At 33.7% G+C, this 18,787-nt stretch overlaps 1 protein-coding gene across 2 annotated transcripts; it reads right to left on the bottom strand.

Annotated features, from left to right (window-relative positions):
* Positions 1-4,044: 4,044 nt before the first annotated feature.
* On the bottom strand, positions 4,045-15,614 carry LOC121242969 (guanine nucleotide-binding protein alpha-1 subunit). Of its 2 annotated transcripts, none has more exons than XM_041141016.1 (14): positions 15,279-15,614; positions 14,208-14,380; positions 14,003-14,075; positions 12,813-12,850; positions 12,631-12,720; positions 12,366-12,443; positions 12,010-12,117; positions 11,726-11,827; positions 10,958-11,013; positions 5,756-5,890; positions 5,033-5,126; positions 4,811-4,870; positions 4,649-4,728; positions 4,045-4,354 (listed from the first exon to the last, which is right to left on the bottom strand). In XM_041141016.1, exons 2-14 carry the CDS (start codon positions 14,292-14,294, stop codon positions 4,177-4,179), a joined length of 1,179 nt encoding a protein of 392 aa, XP_040996950.1. In that variant the 5' UTR covers positions 14,295-14,380; positions 15,279-15,614; the 3' UTR covers positions 4,045-4,176. The 2 variants fall into 2 exon arrangements, with proteins under 2 accessions (XP_040996950.1, XP_040996949.1); XM_041141015.1 differs by having other exon boundaries at positions 15,271-15,601.
* Between the last annotated feature and the right edge of the window lie 3,173 nt (positions 15,615-18,787).

Raw genomic sequence — 18,787 nt, 5'->3', positions numbered from 1 at the left:
AATTACAATTCAAATAAATATGATCCACACACATTGTAATAATATATTAAAATTACATCCCAAATATAATAAAATCACAGATCTAAAAAAATTTAGAACTTGAAGAAGGAAGTGGAGCGTCCTCCTTTCCCTTGTTGTTCTCCAACTCCATTACATCTTCGGTTAACTCATCCGATTTAAATTCTGATTTGCACAATAACAAAAATAGAAAAGAATCAAACTTTATACAATAACACATGTGAATCAAAATTTCTCAAATCTACAATAAAATGTCCACATATGTCAAAGTTTATAGAGATAAGCAACAAAAAAAGGCCGCATCTGAAGCTAAAGTACACTGATCTAAAATGAAATGTCTACATTTGCCACGTTCAGAATATAAACAAAAAAAAAAATAGATCTGAAAAAAAATATTCCAAATATATAGTACAACAAATTCGAAGCAAAAATTCTCAAATCTATAGTCAACTGTCTACAACTCTTCGCATAATCTATGAAGACCTGTTAATTTTTTTGCGGAAAAAAAATAAATGGAGAAGAAGAACTATATGACCAACAACAACAAAAGAGTAAAATAAAAAAACAAACAAAATTTTAGTAGAAATTTGTAGTCCAACAAATCTGAATCAAAAGTACTTGGGCTTAGAGTAGAGGTAAAAATCTGTTAAAATTTATAAAGATAAAAAGACAAAAAGAAATAAATGGAGGGATCTAATACAGGCTAACTAATTTACCAGAATCAAATTTACACAAATCTAGAATGAAAGACTAGCCACCAAGTTACAAATCCAGATGATTAGGGTACTCTAACACAAACAAACTAATTTACACAACCATAGAAGAAATCGCATGAGGATCCCATCTTTTTTTTCTTTTTTCTTGTCAACCAAATACTAGGTAAAGGTAGATTAGAAATCTCACCTAGATTAACTTACCGTGGGTGACGTGGCGTGGGCGACGGGCAGTGTGAAGAGAACTAGATGGGCGACAGACTTTAAGTCTACGTGGGCGACAAGCGAGTTGAAGAGGCCAAGAGTGGCACTGTGAGCGTGGTGAAGCTGTGGGCGACGAGGTACTACGTTGAAGTCGAAGAGGGGCAGCGTGAGAAGTTAGAAACTTAAGATGTAAGAGTTAGAATTGATGAGGGGCAGTGTGGGGGGGTGGTGTGAGATGAGAATTGAGGGGAGAGGGAGTCGCTACGAGGCCATAGGTTGAAGATGAAGAGGGGGGGTGGGGGGCGCGACATGAGAAAAAGAAAAGTTAGAAAACTGAAAAAGTTAAAAAAGTGAGCGGGGCAGCGTGGCTTAGGTAACAGGTTTAGGGTTTTTTTTAATTTTAGGTCAGGGGTATAAAGGTAAATTTAATTTTCTTAATGGGTTATAACGAGTTGACCCGTTAGTGACCCGTTAAGCAATCGTGTCTTAACAGGTCAATCCGTTAAGACTAAACCCTAACTCGTTTTTATCGTATCGTGTTCGTGTTGGGTTAACAAGTTGTGTCACATATTGCTACCTCTAACTTTGATAATTAGATCGGGCCCAGCCTAGCAAGGGACAAATCCATCCTTCCAAAGGCAACATTGGATTTAGAGGGATTGTGTTTGTAATAACTGCAGTCGAGTTAGAGATGCTGAATCCAAACACATGGATTTCAATTTTGAGATGTTTCCACATGTTTCCACTAACAACAAAAGTGAGGCTTTTTGCCTTTATACCCCTACTGATAGCTATTATCTACCTGCCCCCATATAATAATAAAAATACCATTAGAAAATAGTGAAAAGGGAAATTATTTTAAAAATCTTAGGTACTATTTTTACGCATAACAGCAGCTTACAATGATGAAAATAGAGAAAAATATCATTTTTTTTTATATAATTTGATTTTATATATTATCATCTTATAATATTATTATAAAATATATTAAAAAAATTTTGGATATATAATTTATAAATTATTATTTATTTATAAATATATTTATAAATAAAATAAAATCATTACAAATACTATACAATTATTTATTAGACCCATATCTATCTTCTTTTCAACAACTTAAAACCATCTCATCTCACTTTCAATTTAAACACACAATTTTTAAAAATCATCTCAACTCATCTCAATTCACAAGTCTCACTACTATTTACAAATCATTTCAATTCATCTCGTCTCATCTCTCAATTCAAACATACCTAAAGTTTGATTGATAACCTGTCTATCCGATTAACCATGTGCCTTTGAGTTTTTTTTTTTAATTTTTTTAAATCTAATGTTTAAAATAAGAGAGGTAAGAGCTTTAAGTCGATTTACAATATTTATAACTAGTCGGAAAATATCAAATGTGCAATAAATTATACAGGACCCAATTCATGTGGTCATCTATCACGTTTTAGGCTCTAAAGTCAGAACAACATCTTTAAAAAAATCTTGATCATTCTTTACCAATTATTAAAATACTGGATCCTTCTTTTTCACCATAATTGCTAAATTATCAAAAAAAATTCATTGAGCTCCCTAGTTTCAAACATAAATTATAAAGAATCTGATCATTAGGATCAATGATTAAAGCATATGAAAAATGGACAATGTAATACAATACTAACAGTTGAATTTTATAAAAAAATAAAAATAAAAAATTTACTTTTGCTATACATTAGAGATTAAAATATGATGTTAAAATAAGAATAATAATTCGAGATGCTAAACAGTATCTGAGCTTGTTTATTATGTTGAGGAGAGAGAGCTATTTTAAAGATGGCATTTTTCAAGAAATGATTAGATCTGGGTTGGCTCAAGGGAAGGGCTCAAAATTCTGGATAGGATTAGATCTTGGATCGGCTAAAAAAATGACCAATTTTCTATTTGGAAAGAGATAGATACTACATATGAATCCTTTGAATGGTACAAAAACAATTTGTCAGAAAATTATAAGAAAACACTACATAAGCACGGCCCTTCATCATAAAAACACACCTGAGTTAACTTTTGAACAGCCAAAAATTTAAAATACTCTCCAAGCAATATATTGACTTTGGCATCAGAGGTGTCCCTAGACACACCTAATCCCACCTATCTTCTGATTGCAGGTTGCTGGAAGCCCGTGGCAGAGCTATGAAATATGTCCGAAACATTTTGTATCACTTTTAATGCGTGGTTTACACAACAGACCAGAATGGAAGAAAAAGTCATCCCTGACCCACGAAAGTGAATCGGGCCACAATGATGTAACCCAGAAGTTCACGATAATGGTTTGGTGTCGATACGATGATTGAAGGTTCATCTATGGAAATAAATGACAAATAAATGAAGAGATATAGATTTACGTGATTTAATGTAAAATTATATGTTCACGGATCATTTGGAAACAAAATTCACTATAATGGTGATTATATAATCTCTCGTAGCCTAATATATCTCTCTATATAATAGAGTAAAATCAAAATATTTCGAAATTGAAGGAGATGTCAAGCTTCTGTACATAGTGGAGTACGATGAGATACCCTTCTTTTATAAAAGTTTTCTTACTTTGGAGTGATGGAATCATACTTACCTCATAAAATATTTTCTGAGTTAATTTATCTTATCTTTTGAATCGTGGTGGTTGTTTTTATTCTAACAAATATATTTTTATGATAGGATAAGAATATAATGTCGCCTGTAGCTCTGACCATGAAACATTGAAAGTTTGTGGTTCCCATGAAAAAATATCCAATAGCTCTGACCAGTAAAATGAATGCAGGTAACCGACCTCAATAACAACAGTAATACACCACCAACCCAAACGTCAAAAGTAGGGTCTCTTTTTCTTTTTCTTTTTCATGGATGATCTCTCTTGGACTCTTGAGCTATTCAAAAACACCAAGGGGATAGAAGAGGACGTCATTTTCTTTCCTGATTTTTGTCGTCTTCTGTTCACATTTTCTTCTTCTGTTTAGGAAGAGAGAGATTGCAGTGACCATGGCATTTTTCCTCTGCAATAATTGTTATGGAACGTTGAAAATTATTGAAAGCATTTTCATCATGAACAAGACATTTGATTGGAATTAAATGCCAATGCCAATGAATCGACTTGATATTTACTGTGTAGAACACTTGACCTTGAAGACCAAAATATGATATTCTTCAATCAACAAACAATTACCCAATTTTGTTTTTTAATCCATACAACTTGCTTTGTGGGTCACAATAAGCCAGCCTCTAAGAGATTCCTCCGTCTCAAAGTCTCGTCTACAAGCTTGAAAGTCTTCTTCACCAGCTTCTGATCAAGAGCAGTGGTCCTATAGATCTTAAAGACCCGGTCTACACGATCAGGAGTAGTGCTCTGAAAATACAACTCCTCAAATTTTTTCTTCACAAACCTACATATGTTAAGAATGGTCTCGTGAAGGTTCAAAAAACTTTAGAAGCATAAGCAAAACAGGTACTAAAGAATAAGATCAAGGTTCAAACTCAATACCACAGCTATGATACCATGTTTAATCATCAATTTTCCAAAAAGTTTAAATTGTTGGGTAGAAGTTAAGTCAATAGTTTTTGCCAAAATGGCATTTTTTTTTTTTTTTTTTTACTTGAAGAAGATGGTGGAGCCGGAGGGCCAGGGGGGTTGGAGTTATGGGAAAACAATATCAGACCAAAACAATGAAGGTGCTTACTCATATGCATGCTCAATCTCTTGTTTCCCCGTTGTAACTGGCTGGTAATCCTTGAACCATTCACATACATTTAGTGGCACCTACAGAATGTAGACCATCAAAGATCCACACAAATGCTGGGTTTTCATCAATTACTAATTGTGCAGCATTCTACTAACTTACTTTTAGAACCTTCTTCTCAAAAATATCGAACTTGTTAAGGAACAGCATGAAGGATGTTTTCTGCACTTGTTGAAAAGAAAAGGGATAACATGAGATCGTAAAAAGTGATCTTTTGAGAGAGTACGTTGGAAGAGAACTCAAATCTAAATATATAAAACATACACCAATTACATGTATATAGGTGTGTGTGTCTGTGTTAACAGAAGTGGTATAAAAGAAAACCTCGAAGCAAGGTTGTTTCAGGACCCAGTCGAAGAGTTCCTTAGTCTCGATCATTCTATTCCTGTTTTCATCCTCAAAAAGTGTTTGATCATACCTGAAACGCAAGGGTCAGTTTTAAGCCTTCTTCAGCTTTACATATTGTAACATCGTAATGTAGATATCATGACAGCGGTGGGCAATTGTGCCAATCAAAGGCTAAGTGACATTACACTAAGTCCTTTCTTTTGGTTCTCTTTTGCTATCCCAACCACCGGAACATACAGAATAACCTCTCCTGTTGTAAATTACTGCCCTGATGGATAATTTTATCTGAACTTGGTAATTAGAATAACCACAGATACATATTTCCTCATATAGATCATTCAAACTTTTAATGAGGCCTTAAAATAGCAAGCTAAAATCCCTAGAAAGATTATTTTGGAATTTAATTAACGTGCGAAATCATTATGATGAACAGAGAAATAAATCAGTTCAATTCAAATGGAACCCCTCAAGCCCATCTTATATGCTACTCTTCTCCTTACCTCCCCTTCCCACCTCCACCAAAAGAAATAAAAAGGGCATGTTTCGGCCAAATCTGACAATCTCTTCTTAATAACACTCGGGGTTAAATGGTACATCTGTCACCAAGATATGGTAAAACTTCTAAAGCAAAAAGGCTCAATTGCCATCCATCATACATGCATATGGTAATAAGGTAATTTAAACAAATGGTGAACTTACTCACTAATGGAAGCACAAAAAATTACAGCTGTAACACCTTCAAATAGATGAATCCATTTCCTTCTCTCATTTCTCTGGCCTCCAACATCAAAGAGTCTATATACTTCACCACTTTTCTTATTTTCTCCAACAGGGCTGCCAAAATCATTACCAGCATCAAGTCATTGGTTGAATTGTTAAACAAGATAGTCAAGCAAATTGAGCTCTGGATGTTCCTGCTTAGCTGAAAGTCAGTTTACAAACTGTAATATGTAGCATGTGCAAAGGTCATCTAGAAATTTAACTTAGTTTTTCTTTCACACAACTGCGAGTGCATCCATATCACTGGATTTGAATTTGTATATGCAAATCATAAAATTGTTTCGATGTGTCCAGACAAGAAATATTAAGATAGTACAGATAGCAGTACAATGTGGTCAGCTTCACCATGAAACCATGAAATAAGGCAGTATAAGGACAATAGCAAGGACTGATATGTGGAAAGAACCCTTTTTAGCACTAAATTTTTCTGTAGATAGCGCTGTATAAAGAAAAGGGATTTATTGAGTCAATTTCAAATAGTTGGGTTAAGGGTAAAAAGGTTTTGTTGAGTTAGTTATTTCTTGCTTTGGAAACTGGAGCAGCACACATGTTGCTATCTGGCTACATTAGAATTTGATGAAGCTCATGCTCATGTATAAATCAAGAAACTTCTCTGTTTGCAAACATATTGTTAACCAGCAATACAAGGAAGCCTTGCAAGTTGCTCATAGTAGCATCATCCATGGAACATGTCAGATGAAATGAATTAGCAGCAGCATTTGCATAATGAATGCAAATTTGCCTTTTCTTTTCAATCAACATACTACCATCAATTGACCACCTCACTTCAGTGTAACTGTAAAACTAGAGAATAGGGAATGCAAGAATTATGGGAGAGAAAAGTTATATCCCCGAATGAAGCTTTCCTCCCTTGTATAATGTTACGATCCAGAATTTGATTAAAAAACACTTTCTCAAGATAACTCTATCTAATAAAAAAGATGAGATAAATTATTATCCAACAGTAGATAAAGACGAGCTTACATGATGATGATGATGATGAGCATCATATCTAACACTTCGTCTCTAGCTGGTGAAAATATGTCATATAATCCCAACTTGAAAAAATAAAATTAATAAACTCAACACTCAACAACCAAGAGCTCCGGTGAAAAAATCAACCGATTGATCTTCTAATCACATAGGGAGTAAACCTTATTAATCAGTCTATCCCAAATAAAATGACAATAAACTACCGTATGCATCATTCGTTAACGGAAAACTAGTGCCCGATTACTGCAAAAATAACTTATAGGCATACGTGTTTTAAAACCATATTTTGAAGGAAAATTCTTAGCCATGTGTAGGGCTGCAAATGAATAGAACAACTTGTGAACAGTTTGAACTCGGCTCGTATATACTTGGTTCAAACTTGGCTCATATAATAAATGAGATGTTCGTAAACACTAATATTGGTTCGAATATTAAACGAGCAAAACTCGTACAAACTCGGCTCGACTCAATTTAGGTTCGTGAACAAAATTCAAACTACTTGGCTCGTTTTGAAACTCATAATGTGTTATATTTATTAAATGTTAGCTCTATTTTATATACCTAATAATATATTATTAATTTATTTATATTTTACCTTATTTAATTTCTTATATATTTATTATGTAATTAGCTATCTATATTTAATTGTGTATTTTATTATAAGTTATACGATATATCAGACCATTTTATGTTTGCAATACAAGTTATTTTATATTAGTTAATTATGTATTATGTAACATAACATTAATGTTATATAACAAATTTTTAATTGTTATATAGACTATAGCCTATTGATATAGTTATAAATGAAGGAGTGAATGCATAAACTTGAAACAATTACCAAATTAACTTTAACTGATTAACTATAAGTCATATAAATAATACATATCATATCGTAAGTTGATACTATTTCTTTTTAATTAAGAAATAATTTCATTAAACTTATACACAATATGATTTTCATTATACATGATAGATGCTAACACATTGTAATTTATAACTATTACTTATTACTTAAAATTGCAAATTATTATATTTTTATTGTGTAATGTATGTACAAAAACTTATATATTATAACTATATACTTATATCATAGGCTTGCAATACACTTACAAATATAATATCTAGTAATGTTTGCTATTTTAGGGTCATAACTTATATTTAACAATAATTTACTATACAACTAGAATTTTTGAATTTTTATGCTATCTTTATATATTAAATAGTTTAATTTATTGCACTTATCTTATGTATTACTTTTTTAATTTTATAACTATAAGTCACCTATCAAAAAATTTATAAGTTAAATTTATTTTTATAAAATGTTATATGACAAGAAGTTTTTAATTAGAGCTATTTGGTTGAATTGTTAAGTAGTTACGATTTTTTGCAAAGTGTAAAATTTAAAGTGGTTTTATATTAATCAAAAGATACGAATCAGATTTGAGAAAAAATCAAGTTCGAGCTCGAGCTAGACTCGTACGTTTATTTTTAGTCAAGCTCGAGCCAATTTCAAATAACACGGGCTCCTTTGGGAATTGAGATGAGAAATCTGTTAATAGTAGTGAGATGATTTGAGTAAAAATGTTTGAGATGGTTTTGAAAAAGTGTGGGTCCCATTGTGAAATATGTTTGGATGTAGAAGTGAGATGAGGTGGTTTTTAACTTTTTATAGGAATTTGAAAAAGTGGTAGGTCCCACAAATTATTAGAAAATGTTTTTAATGATTAATATTGATGAATATATATTTTTTGTTAATGGAAATTTTCTCTCTTTCTTGGTTTCTCTTTATTTTTTAGAAGCTCTCTCTCGGTTTCCCTCTCTCTCGACTTCTCTCTCTCCACTTTGACACCAAGAAACTGCCCCCAAGGACCCATCACCGAAGGAAGCAAACCCAAGCACAACATCAGCCCTAACACCAGTTGCACCACCAGCAACCAAATCAAGAGACACCCCTCCATAAAAACACAGCCATTGTCTCCTGCACCGAGGGATTCCTCCACCTCCAGTCCAGCAGCCGCAGCGCACATCCAAGCTCCACCTCCCTCAGCTAGTTGCACCACTGAAAAAACCAACGATGGAAGGCTAAAGCCGAGACACGGCTGCACAGAACCACGAAGCACTGCCTTATCAGCTGTGAACCACAACACCTCTGCCAAATAGACCACCAGCTGCCACCAACATCCCACACGATGTCGAAACGCACCTTGGGAAACCAACCGATGAAGCCACCATAACACCCTCCCCATGAACCGCTGTACCTGCATCACATACAGTCAAACGGCCTCTGTTTTACCAACCCGAAAACGGGAAACAACTTCGACAGCGTAATGCTGTCCGCACCAAAGCATTTGAGAGCGTCTCGGTGTAAACAAAGAAAGAATGGTGCAGGCGCAGCTGGGAAGTATGATTTTACTTTCTCGGCCTTGTGGAACAGAGGAGGAAGGGAATGGCAAAACAAAGAAGAAGATGATCAGACTTTGTATCTCGGCTGTGGCTTGAGATTGTGCTTCTGTATTATGTGTCAGTGTATGGTTTTGTCAGTGAATAGTGTTGAGATGATGAGAGACCGACTGGGATGAGATGAGGTACACTCGGATTTATGTTTGGATACCAAAGGTTGTCTGTCTGTACCAAACATGCTTAGACAGTTTGTGTTTTATCTCAGTGCCCAAATGAGCCCTAATGGTTCGAACAAGGATATTCGAGCTTATACAAGTTCGTACCGAGTTCAAATGAGTAAATATGTTAATCGAGCTTGAGCACCGTTGTTCGAATTCGGCTCGACTCAGTTTGTTTGCAGCCCTAACCATGTGAGTTTGAAGAAGTATGAGACAGGTCAATATTTTGCTCCTGCACTAGACTTGGCAGCTGTCTTACTCTTCCATATCACCAGATACCCTTCTAAAACTGTAGAACAAGTACCAATCCAAGAAAAACACTAACCACATCTACATATACCATAAAAGATTATTCAATATTCAATATTACAATTGAAGCTCATTGAAACCATTTATAAACCCTAAAAACTCTCCTAGGAAATGTGGGATCCCATTCACTACTCATATTCATACCCCCTTTTTGCTTTTATTGGATTTGTGCGCGAGGGGGGGGGGGGTTAATTACACAGCTCAAAGCAGTGACTAATGCTTTTGGAGTATAATGCTATGTGGCTATCACTTCAATGGGTCATAACAAATGGAACCAAAGCCAATTCCCCAATGGAAAGTGTCGGACCTATGTTGTGTAATGTATTAAGGTGTGCTATCTCAAGAGCGGAGGACACTCAACTATGATGTCTTGCCTATATTTGTAGGTGATGAATGAAGGATTGATGAATTGGAATACCACAATGCCTTGCCTTGTAGGGAGAACTTATTCGGGTTTATGGATGATTCAAGGAGTTCTAATTGTAGAGTTGACAATCAATAATGATGTCTTGCCTATATTGGAAGGTGATGAATGAGTGGTTGATGAATGGAATACCACACTGCTTTGTAGAGGGAACTTATTCGAGTTTATGGATGGTTCAAGGAGTTCTAATTGTAGTGTTGACTCATCCTTTTTATAACATAGCATAGATATGTCTTGTTCTCCATTGGCCATTACAATAGGACCTTCTATATGAGGGTGAACAGACCCAATTTGCATCCATGTAACCTTCAATGAATAACTGACCATTAGCCTTGTATAACAAGCCACGTCCTGGATATCCTCTCAAGTACCTAAGAATACCTTGTATTGCAACCCAATATGGCATTTTCAGTTTCTTAAGAAATTGGCTAACAAAACTTACTGCAAAAGAGATATCAAGCCTAGTAAATATTAAGATAATTCCACTTTTGAACCAATCTTCTATACACATCTAGATCATGTAAATGTCTTTTTGATATGCCTCACGCCTAGATCATCTAAATATTCTCCTTGATCAACCAACAATTTTTTTATTTGGATCCACTTGAGTATCAATTGATGTGACACAAGATTTAAAATATAAATTTTTTAAGATAAACCAATGCTGCAAAATGATCAAAGACTCAGTGTATTTGGCATGCAGGAAGTTCTCTCCAATTCCTCAATTCCCTTAGCATCACTTCTTGTTAAAATGCTAACAAAAAAAATATTCACCTGAACTGGATCTCTACAACTCCAGTTGTACGAACTCTTGCATAGAGAACATCTTCCTGCAATAACAGAATATACTAAGAAACTTCTTCCATATATACTTTCCACTTCACTAATTTATTAATTATAACGAGAGGCTAATATGTAATATGCAGCATGAGATATGCATCCAAAGCAGAGAGCAACAGATGGTGATAACATGATAGAATCTGTAACCTACATTCATTATGTCTGTATGTTCAGGCAATAGAAGCTAAGCAGTTTCCACATGAAAACAAAGTCCAAAAAGGGCTACAAAGTGGACAAAAATAAAGGGAGCTCATGGAAGCTGTTTGTTGTAGAATTTACTTGCAACATCTATCTTTAACATGGAAACAAGATTATACAGATTTGAAAACAAGACCATACAAATTTGAAAACAAGATTATACAAACTTGAAGTGGCAACAACATATAATATCTATTGATCAAGGAAAAAAGACTCAGATTTTTCAGAATTTCAGGGGAAAGACAGAACAGTATCAGTAGATATAGCATCTGACTGACTCAGAGCAAATAGTAAAGAAACACCTACTAACTCCCATCCATAATGGAATAAGTATACTCAAAAGAACACTAGATGTCAGATATTATATTATCATTAGCAGATATTTTTTGGATGAGCTCCTTTGTGCTGCACAATGCTTTTCTGACATTCAGAACTGACCACATAATTTTAATATGGTGTACTTGAACCTTTTTGAGATAAAGAAACATTACATATCTTAGATACCTTTGTTGGAACATAATTTGGATCAGCCAATCTTTGTAAATTTTCCATGAAATAATGGGCACAATCTGGAACTTGGAGTTCATTACCATGAAGATATGTTTCCTACATTTACAAAGTAAAAGAAATACTTAGCATGCATCAATTAGAATTCAAAAGGGAAACAAATTGAAGTTACGGAAAAAGATTAATCAAGATCACGAAAAGGGCAACCGCCAGTTTTTTTCCTAAAAGATTAGATTGAATTAGAGAAATCAGTATATGTCATCAATAAAAGAAACAGATACCTGAATTGCAGCATCTTTCCATAGGGTCTCTATCTCCTGTGCGAGCTCTTTAGTGAGACGAGGATAATCCAATCCACCTCCAATGTCTGATAGTTTCTCTCCAATAGTCTGACACAAAATGCAAATTCCACTGAGCCCACAAAAACCTAGCTTTTTATTTAAAAAGTACATGATTTGAGCATGGAAGAAGTTTTGAGAACAACATCAAATCCATTCATTATAAACTTCTTTAAAAAATAAAAAATAAATCACGTTAAACAACTTCTTAACCAGATTTTTTTATTTTTGCAGCATTGTCAGTATATCAAAAGACCAAATTACACAAACGCAATGACAGTCAAACTGTGAACTCAAACCTTATTTTCACTTGATAAAACATACTTCAAGGAATCAGTGTCATTCTGAGCCAGCTCTTTCGATCCATCATGCAAAATCTGTTCAATAATGTTCAGTATGCAGTGAATAAAAATATTGAAATTTATCTCATTCCTACAGCATATAAGGGTTAAGACTCATCTCAGCACGAGAAAATTATTTTTTTCACCATCAACAGCTGACACTATACTCTCTGTAACATGCAGAAAGGGAAATAACCAACACACCCTTTGAAGTATTGCGTACTTTTATAGTCTGATACACATTGGCATGGATGACTGAAATGTAGCTCTTTAGCTCCGCCTCATCAAAGCCAGTTTGAAACAAAAGTCTTATCTGAACACATATCATGGGCTCTAATGTAAAGATTAGCATCTCCAGTAAACATGAAGATATAAATTGAAAGAGGGACTTGTACAGTATCTTGCCTGCTTAAAAATAGTGGATTTCCCAGACTCTCCAGCACCTAGACAACAAAAGACTTGCCACTTTGTTTAGATCAACAAAAACACACTTATGCCCAAGCCCCCTAATGTGGATAGTTAAAACTAGAGGGATAAGTTTTTATGCAATATAAGCAATAAAATTGAACTCTGATTGAACTCTGACATTTTTGTGCTAGGAGTAAAGAAAGGTGAGCCATACATAAATAATTAACAATTGAGGTACATGTGATAAACCAATAAAATCCCTCAATCACATCATAGCAATTACCATCAAAGCTACAAAAAGGAAGTCTGATCAGAGCAAGGATAAGAAAACTTTATAAATTATTTCATTGCCATTTATCTCTATCCTGTATCCAGAAGTATATTAACTCATAATTAAACAGTAATATAATTAGCGTTCTTGTCAAAACACCACTTTTTACAGCTCTATCTGCTGCCAGAGGTCCCCAGTCTAATAGAAATAAGTAAATAATTTCCACCATTAAGAGAAAGTCATCAAAATACTCGAGGAATAAAGGTCAGAGGGATTTTTTTTTTTTTTTTTTGTAATGGCGAGAATCTTGGAGACCATGCAAACAAAACATGTCTTTTACCCGGTTATACCCCGAACCTGTATAGGGCGTCCCCATCACAATGATCACATAAATCATCGGATTTTCACCAATGAGGCATGGCCCCGAGAAATTGTTTGTATCCATCTATTCAAACTTTAGACCTGGAGGGAGCATACCACCAAGACCAAGGCCCTTATCACATGAGGCAACCCTTAGGGATTAGAGGGTCAATGGCATGTTAAAAGGCATAGATTAAGGTGCATTACAACATCCATGATTATCCTTAAGCATAAACAATTTAAAATTTTCAAAAGACAAGAAGTGACATCAGAGAGGTATTAATTATTTCTTAATCACAAAACTTGAGTGGTATCTGCATTGAAGAATTTTTTGGAAAAGCAGGTGAGAGTAGAAAAATCACAATTGTTATTTCTCTGTCTAGTTTTTGCAAAGCACCACCACCGGAACCATGTACAAGGCCTTGTGCTGTCTTCGATCATTAAAATAGGATCTTTTTTTTTATTATGCTTGATGAGCTTCAACTAACAAGTAGATGATTTTAGTGGATACAAAGAAAAAAATAGTAACAAGTGTTACTGTCTAAGTTACGTGTACCAAGAAGTAGAAGTTTCTGGATATGCTTTTCAGCTTTTGTTTCTTCCTCTATTCTCCTTTCAATGTCTGCATCCTGCAAACCACACATTGAAAAGAAAAATAAAGCAATATGCCACATAAGTTGCTCTACAATTATTTAGTAAATGGGCATAACCAAGGATGTATTTTACCAAACATTAAAGAGAGAGAGAGAGAGAGAACTTACGTGTGCATTCTCTTCAGCCTCTGCTCCACTGAAATGACGGTTTCTGCTGCAGAGTAGGCCCATATTTTTAATTTCAATTGAACACATAGAAGATGTACCAGTCAAGCTCCACCAGAAGTCAAAGGAGACTTCATTCCTTAACGTAATTTATACCCACTCATTATCTGTTCAAGCTGACCCAATCATAAAACCAGATCAGTAAGTGGCCAATAAAGATGAGTGATATCTCTCCACCCCAACAACGAAAAGAATTAAAATAGATTTCATAGGCCATCATTTGCAATTGAGGAAATGGATCAATCAAACTGGTTAATTATTTTATCCAACTGGTGAGGAGTTCTCTTGAATGAGACCACAAGTCTACAGATGACATGCCAGTTACAGAGTGTGATATCTTAGTCCAGACTTGGGGTAGAGAGAGAGAGAGAGAGAGAGAGAGAGATTGCTCGAACAGAATGACCCAAAAACTCAGCTAAGATGTCGAACTTTAGTCCCAACCCATATTCGCACATGAAAGCGCTACACAAGATTCATTGCACAACTAATTGATGATTTGAGCAGTGTTTTAGGCAAACAGCATGTTGCATCGGTCAGTCTGGTGAAATCCACTCTTATGTGCAAAGAGTGAATGACAACTTAAGACTCCACACAAGTGTATCGCCCCCAAGACCTCAACCATATTGGATAATCTTTTGGGGCTTTCCGTGATTTCCGAGCGACCCATTACTTTTTATGCATCCAACTCTCCAATTGAAGAACAATAAGAAATGAATACATAGAAATGTCTCGCTTTGAATTTAGCAGCCGCATCAAGAAGTTCGAACTTCAAACAAGCAAGTCCTATCACCAGCCCACTAAAATGAATTCCTATAAATGTCTTTCTTCTATTTTCCAAAGAAAACGATAGGTACGACCTCTTGATCTACTATTTTAAAATCAGATGATAGCGATTTCCTCAGTAGAATCCAGCCCGAATATAAAAAAAGGCAACAATAAAAGAAAGATCTATGAGCAAGAAAATTTCGGAACGCAAAACATAACATAGAAGCTTAAAAGAACTTACCCACTAACCAGGAGAGTTTTTCTTTGAGCTGCGGAGCTGGAGAAATGCTGCTTTATTTGGCGGATTCAGTGAGAGTGAAGCGAAGGAAAGCAATTTCTTGATATTCAAATATGGTATATACATATACTGTTTATGTTATTATTTTAAACGGATATAATAGTACATTTGAATCACACAGTAAAGTTTTTTATAGTCAAGAGAGAGGAGCAGCTAAATCTGGAAGGCCAAGGTGGGAAAGAGTGTACGAAATAGCGCCGAAAGCTGCTGAAAAGCCTCCTCTCTCCCCTCTTCTCCCATCTTCAGTCAAAGTTAGGAAGACGGACCCAGAAAAAGAAACTACTAGTGGTTTTCATATATATATATATATATATAAAGTTAATATATTATATTATCATTTTAATCTCATTTTATTATATAAAATATGATATATTTATTATTATTAAATAATTCTTTATTAGATAATTTTTTATTATTTAATAATAATAAATATGACATCTTTTATATAATGAGATAAAAATAAAATAAAATTATAGAATGATATATATATTATATATATATATATAGTTTCTTGGGAAAATGCACTTGACACTTTTGAGGGACCATGTGGAGTATACATACATAGTAGTTATCCCTTTCGGTCTGGGAATGTCTTCCCACACTCGCGACCGAAGGACGGGAGAGGACAAAGAAATAGGAACACACACCTCTGTTCTGTGTTTTATCCGCTGGATTCATTTGATTTTTTTTTTTTTTTTTTTTTTTTTTTTTTTTTTTTTTTTTTTTTTTTTTTTTACTCTCGCATGAGTTTCCACGGGATGCAAATTTATCTGCCGTATGTTACTGACAATTTTGGTGTTATATATTGAGATTCAGCTCTGATTGGAAAGAGGGGCCTTTCTTTCTTCCTTCCAAATTCCTTAGGCTTTCTAGAGGTTCGTTCCTCCCACTCTCATCCTTCACTATATTTATTATTTTCATTATATGTGTTAAGATTGATGTCCTGAAAAAATCTCATTTTATTTATACTTTGGCATAATTAAGTTCTGTTTAGATAGTAAAAAGAGATGAGAAGAGAAGAGATGAGATAATTTTATATAAATATTATAAGTTAGATAAAATATTATTATAATATTATTTTTTAATATTATTATTATTTTAAAATTTGAAACAGTTGAGTTGTTTATTATATTTTATGAAAGAATTTAAAAAAATTGTAATGATTAGATGAAATGAAACCGTTCTTGTATCCAAATAGGGCCTAAGAGAAAACGAGAGTCGTAATTGAATATATGGATTCATAAATGTTAAAAAAAATATTTGTAATTTTAGGGTGTAAAAGTTGTATTCATTTCGAGTAAAATAAGCAAATTCGTGATCTAAATAAAATAAAATAAAATAAAATCATTTGTTTAATTATAGATCTTATTCTTTTTTAAAATGAATACGTTGAATTTACACACATTAAAATTATTATTAAAAAATTAGCATGAGATAAAATCTTTTAAAAACTTTAAATGATAGTAATCAAATTAAATAAAAACAACGGTAAATTAATTTTAATTAAAATACGTAGATTTTACTAAACAAACATGCAATGGGAAGCAAATTGGGGGCCAGATTAACACACCTATAGAATTTTGACATGTGACACGAGAGAAGGCCAAAGCTTACTTCAACGACCCTTCTCCTCTTGCCTTTTCTCCCTATAGAATTTTCACGCTTTGGCCACCTATCCCATTTCTCTTTCTTTTCTTCTTGTTTTTCTTCTCTTCCTGCGCCCAATCTTCTTCTCCAGGCTGCCGACACCCATTTCAAACAAGTTCCCACGAATTATCACAACTTTTCTCATCAAAACACATGAACTTAGAGCCTAGTAGCCCATCTTACACCAAAACAACTACCAAGCAAGTGGTTTTATTAAGCTTGAAGGAGTAAACTATGCAAGTGTTCTAATATTTTCTATTTATGAAAAATCTAACATACGGTTTGGTTTCACATATAGTCTCAATCGATCTTATTTTTTAAAATCCCATGAAACATCTTAACTATAACCATTTTATTATTATTCACAAGTTATCTCACTATTATTCATAAATTTTTCATTTTATATTATCTGTGTAAACAAACGAAACCTAAAAGTTTTAAGACCAGATTAGATCTTCAGAATTCAGACCGAACTATAAGGCCCTGTTTGGTTTCACATATGGTATCAATCTATTTCATCTCATCTTATCTAATCTCAACATAAAAAAACCATTCAAACCAATTTCAACTTTTTCATCTAATTATTACATAATCATTACAACTTTATCAAACAAAACACAACAACGATTTAACTTTTTCAAATCTCAAAATAAAAATTATATTAAAAAATTATATTCTAACGATATTTTAACTTTATAAGATTTTTATTCAGCTTTTTCTCTCTCATTTTCTAAAATCTTATAAGACATCTTAACTCAAACTATTTTTTTACTATTCACAAACTATCTCATTACTATTCATAGATTTCTTTTTTTGTCTCATTTGTGTAACCAAATGAGGCATAAGTTTTCAATGTTAAATCCTTTGATTTAGTCATTTATGTGTGATATTTGATGATAAAATTTGGAGGAGAAAGTTAAAAGAGGGTTTTGGTTGGAGCATGAAAAATTGGAGTTGATGCTTTATTTTGATAAATCGTGTATTTGAGGATGGGTTTGTGATATTTGAAGTATATTTAGTATTTAGTTAGATTAATTAAGATTTGTAGACGAAATGGATGAGAGAAAATTTTAAGGGTTTAACTTTTTTTTTTTTTTTGGTTAATATATCATGTGGTTAATTTTTCTTTTTGGATCATATATTATATGTATTAATAAATGAATTATAGGATTTGAGGTTAACTACGCAGCTTAAACATAATTTGGTGATGAAATTTTGAGACAGGATTTATAGAGTTTCTGTTAGGGACTTTAGAGTTCATGGTTTTAATAAATTTTGTAAATTTGTATAATATAATGAATAATACTATTTAAATGTCTTTACACTACACGACATCTATGTGATATAATTTAATTTAAATGATAAATTTTAAAATTTAAATCTTATAAATGAAATTAGGTCATGTGGATGGTGTAGTATAAAAGCTTTCAAATATCACTTCTCATAACCATATTGAAACTTTACTTGAGTTGAGTTATAAAAATTTAGAGAATCAAAAGTGCGAGGACTACGTCAAAGCAAGGAAATAGATCTCTTCCCATGGACAAGGTACTATGGAAGTTGAGGCAGCGGGTCAGGCAAATTGCAGCTAGTCCAAAGTTGGGCAAGCAGCACTATATAGAAAGCCTAACGGACACCTCCCAGTACTGGGTGATAAAGGACTTTCACCCTGTGACCGGCGAGCAAGGGTTGTGTTGACAGTACTCGGGCAAGAATGAATAGCTGAAAAGGCTAGTAGTTCTAAAAGAAAAATATTACAGACTTGCAAACCATATCGTCTGATCTTAGAGGTATGGTCTAGCGTCACGTAGAA

Source organism: Juglans microcarpa x Juglans regia, chromosome 8D, assembly GCF_004785595.1.
Source record: "Juglans microcarpa x Juglans regia isolate MS1-56 chromosome 8D, Jm3101_v1.0, whole genome shotgun sequence".
Taxonomy (NCBI): Eukaryota; Viridiplantae; Streptophyta; class Magnoliopsida; order Fagales; family Juglandaceae; genus Juglans; species Juglans microcarpa x Juglans regia.
Note: the sequence above shows the minus strand (reverse complement) of the source record. Positions and strands in the feature narration are given on the sequence as shown.

Bases quoted from the DNA above. Each gene is read 5' to 3' on its own strand.
- LOC121242969 (XM_041141016.1), bottom strand. From the start codon at position 14,294: ATGTGTTCAATTGAAATTAAAAATATGGGCCTACTCTGCAGCAGAAAC. The intron at 14,076-14,207 runs GTAAGTTCTCTC...TGTGGTTTGCAG, and splicing joins AGGCTGAAGAGAATGCACAC to GATGCAGACATTGAAAGGAG. The intron at 11,014-11,725 runs GTATCTAAGATA...CTGTTATTGCAG, and splicing joins CAAATTATGTTCCAACAAAG to GAAGATGTTCTCTATGCAAG.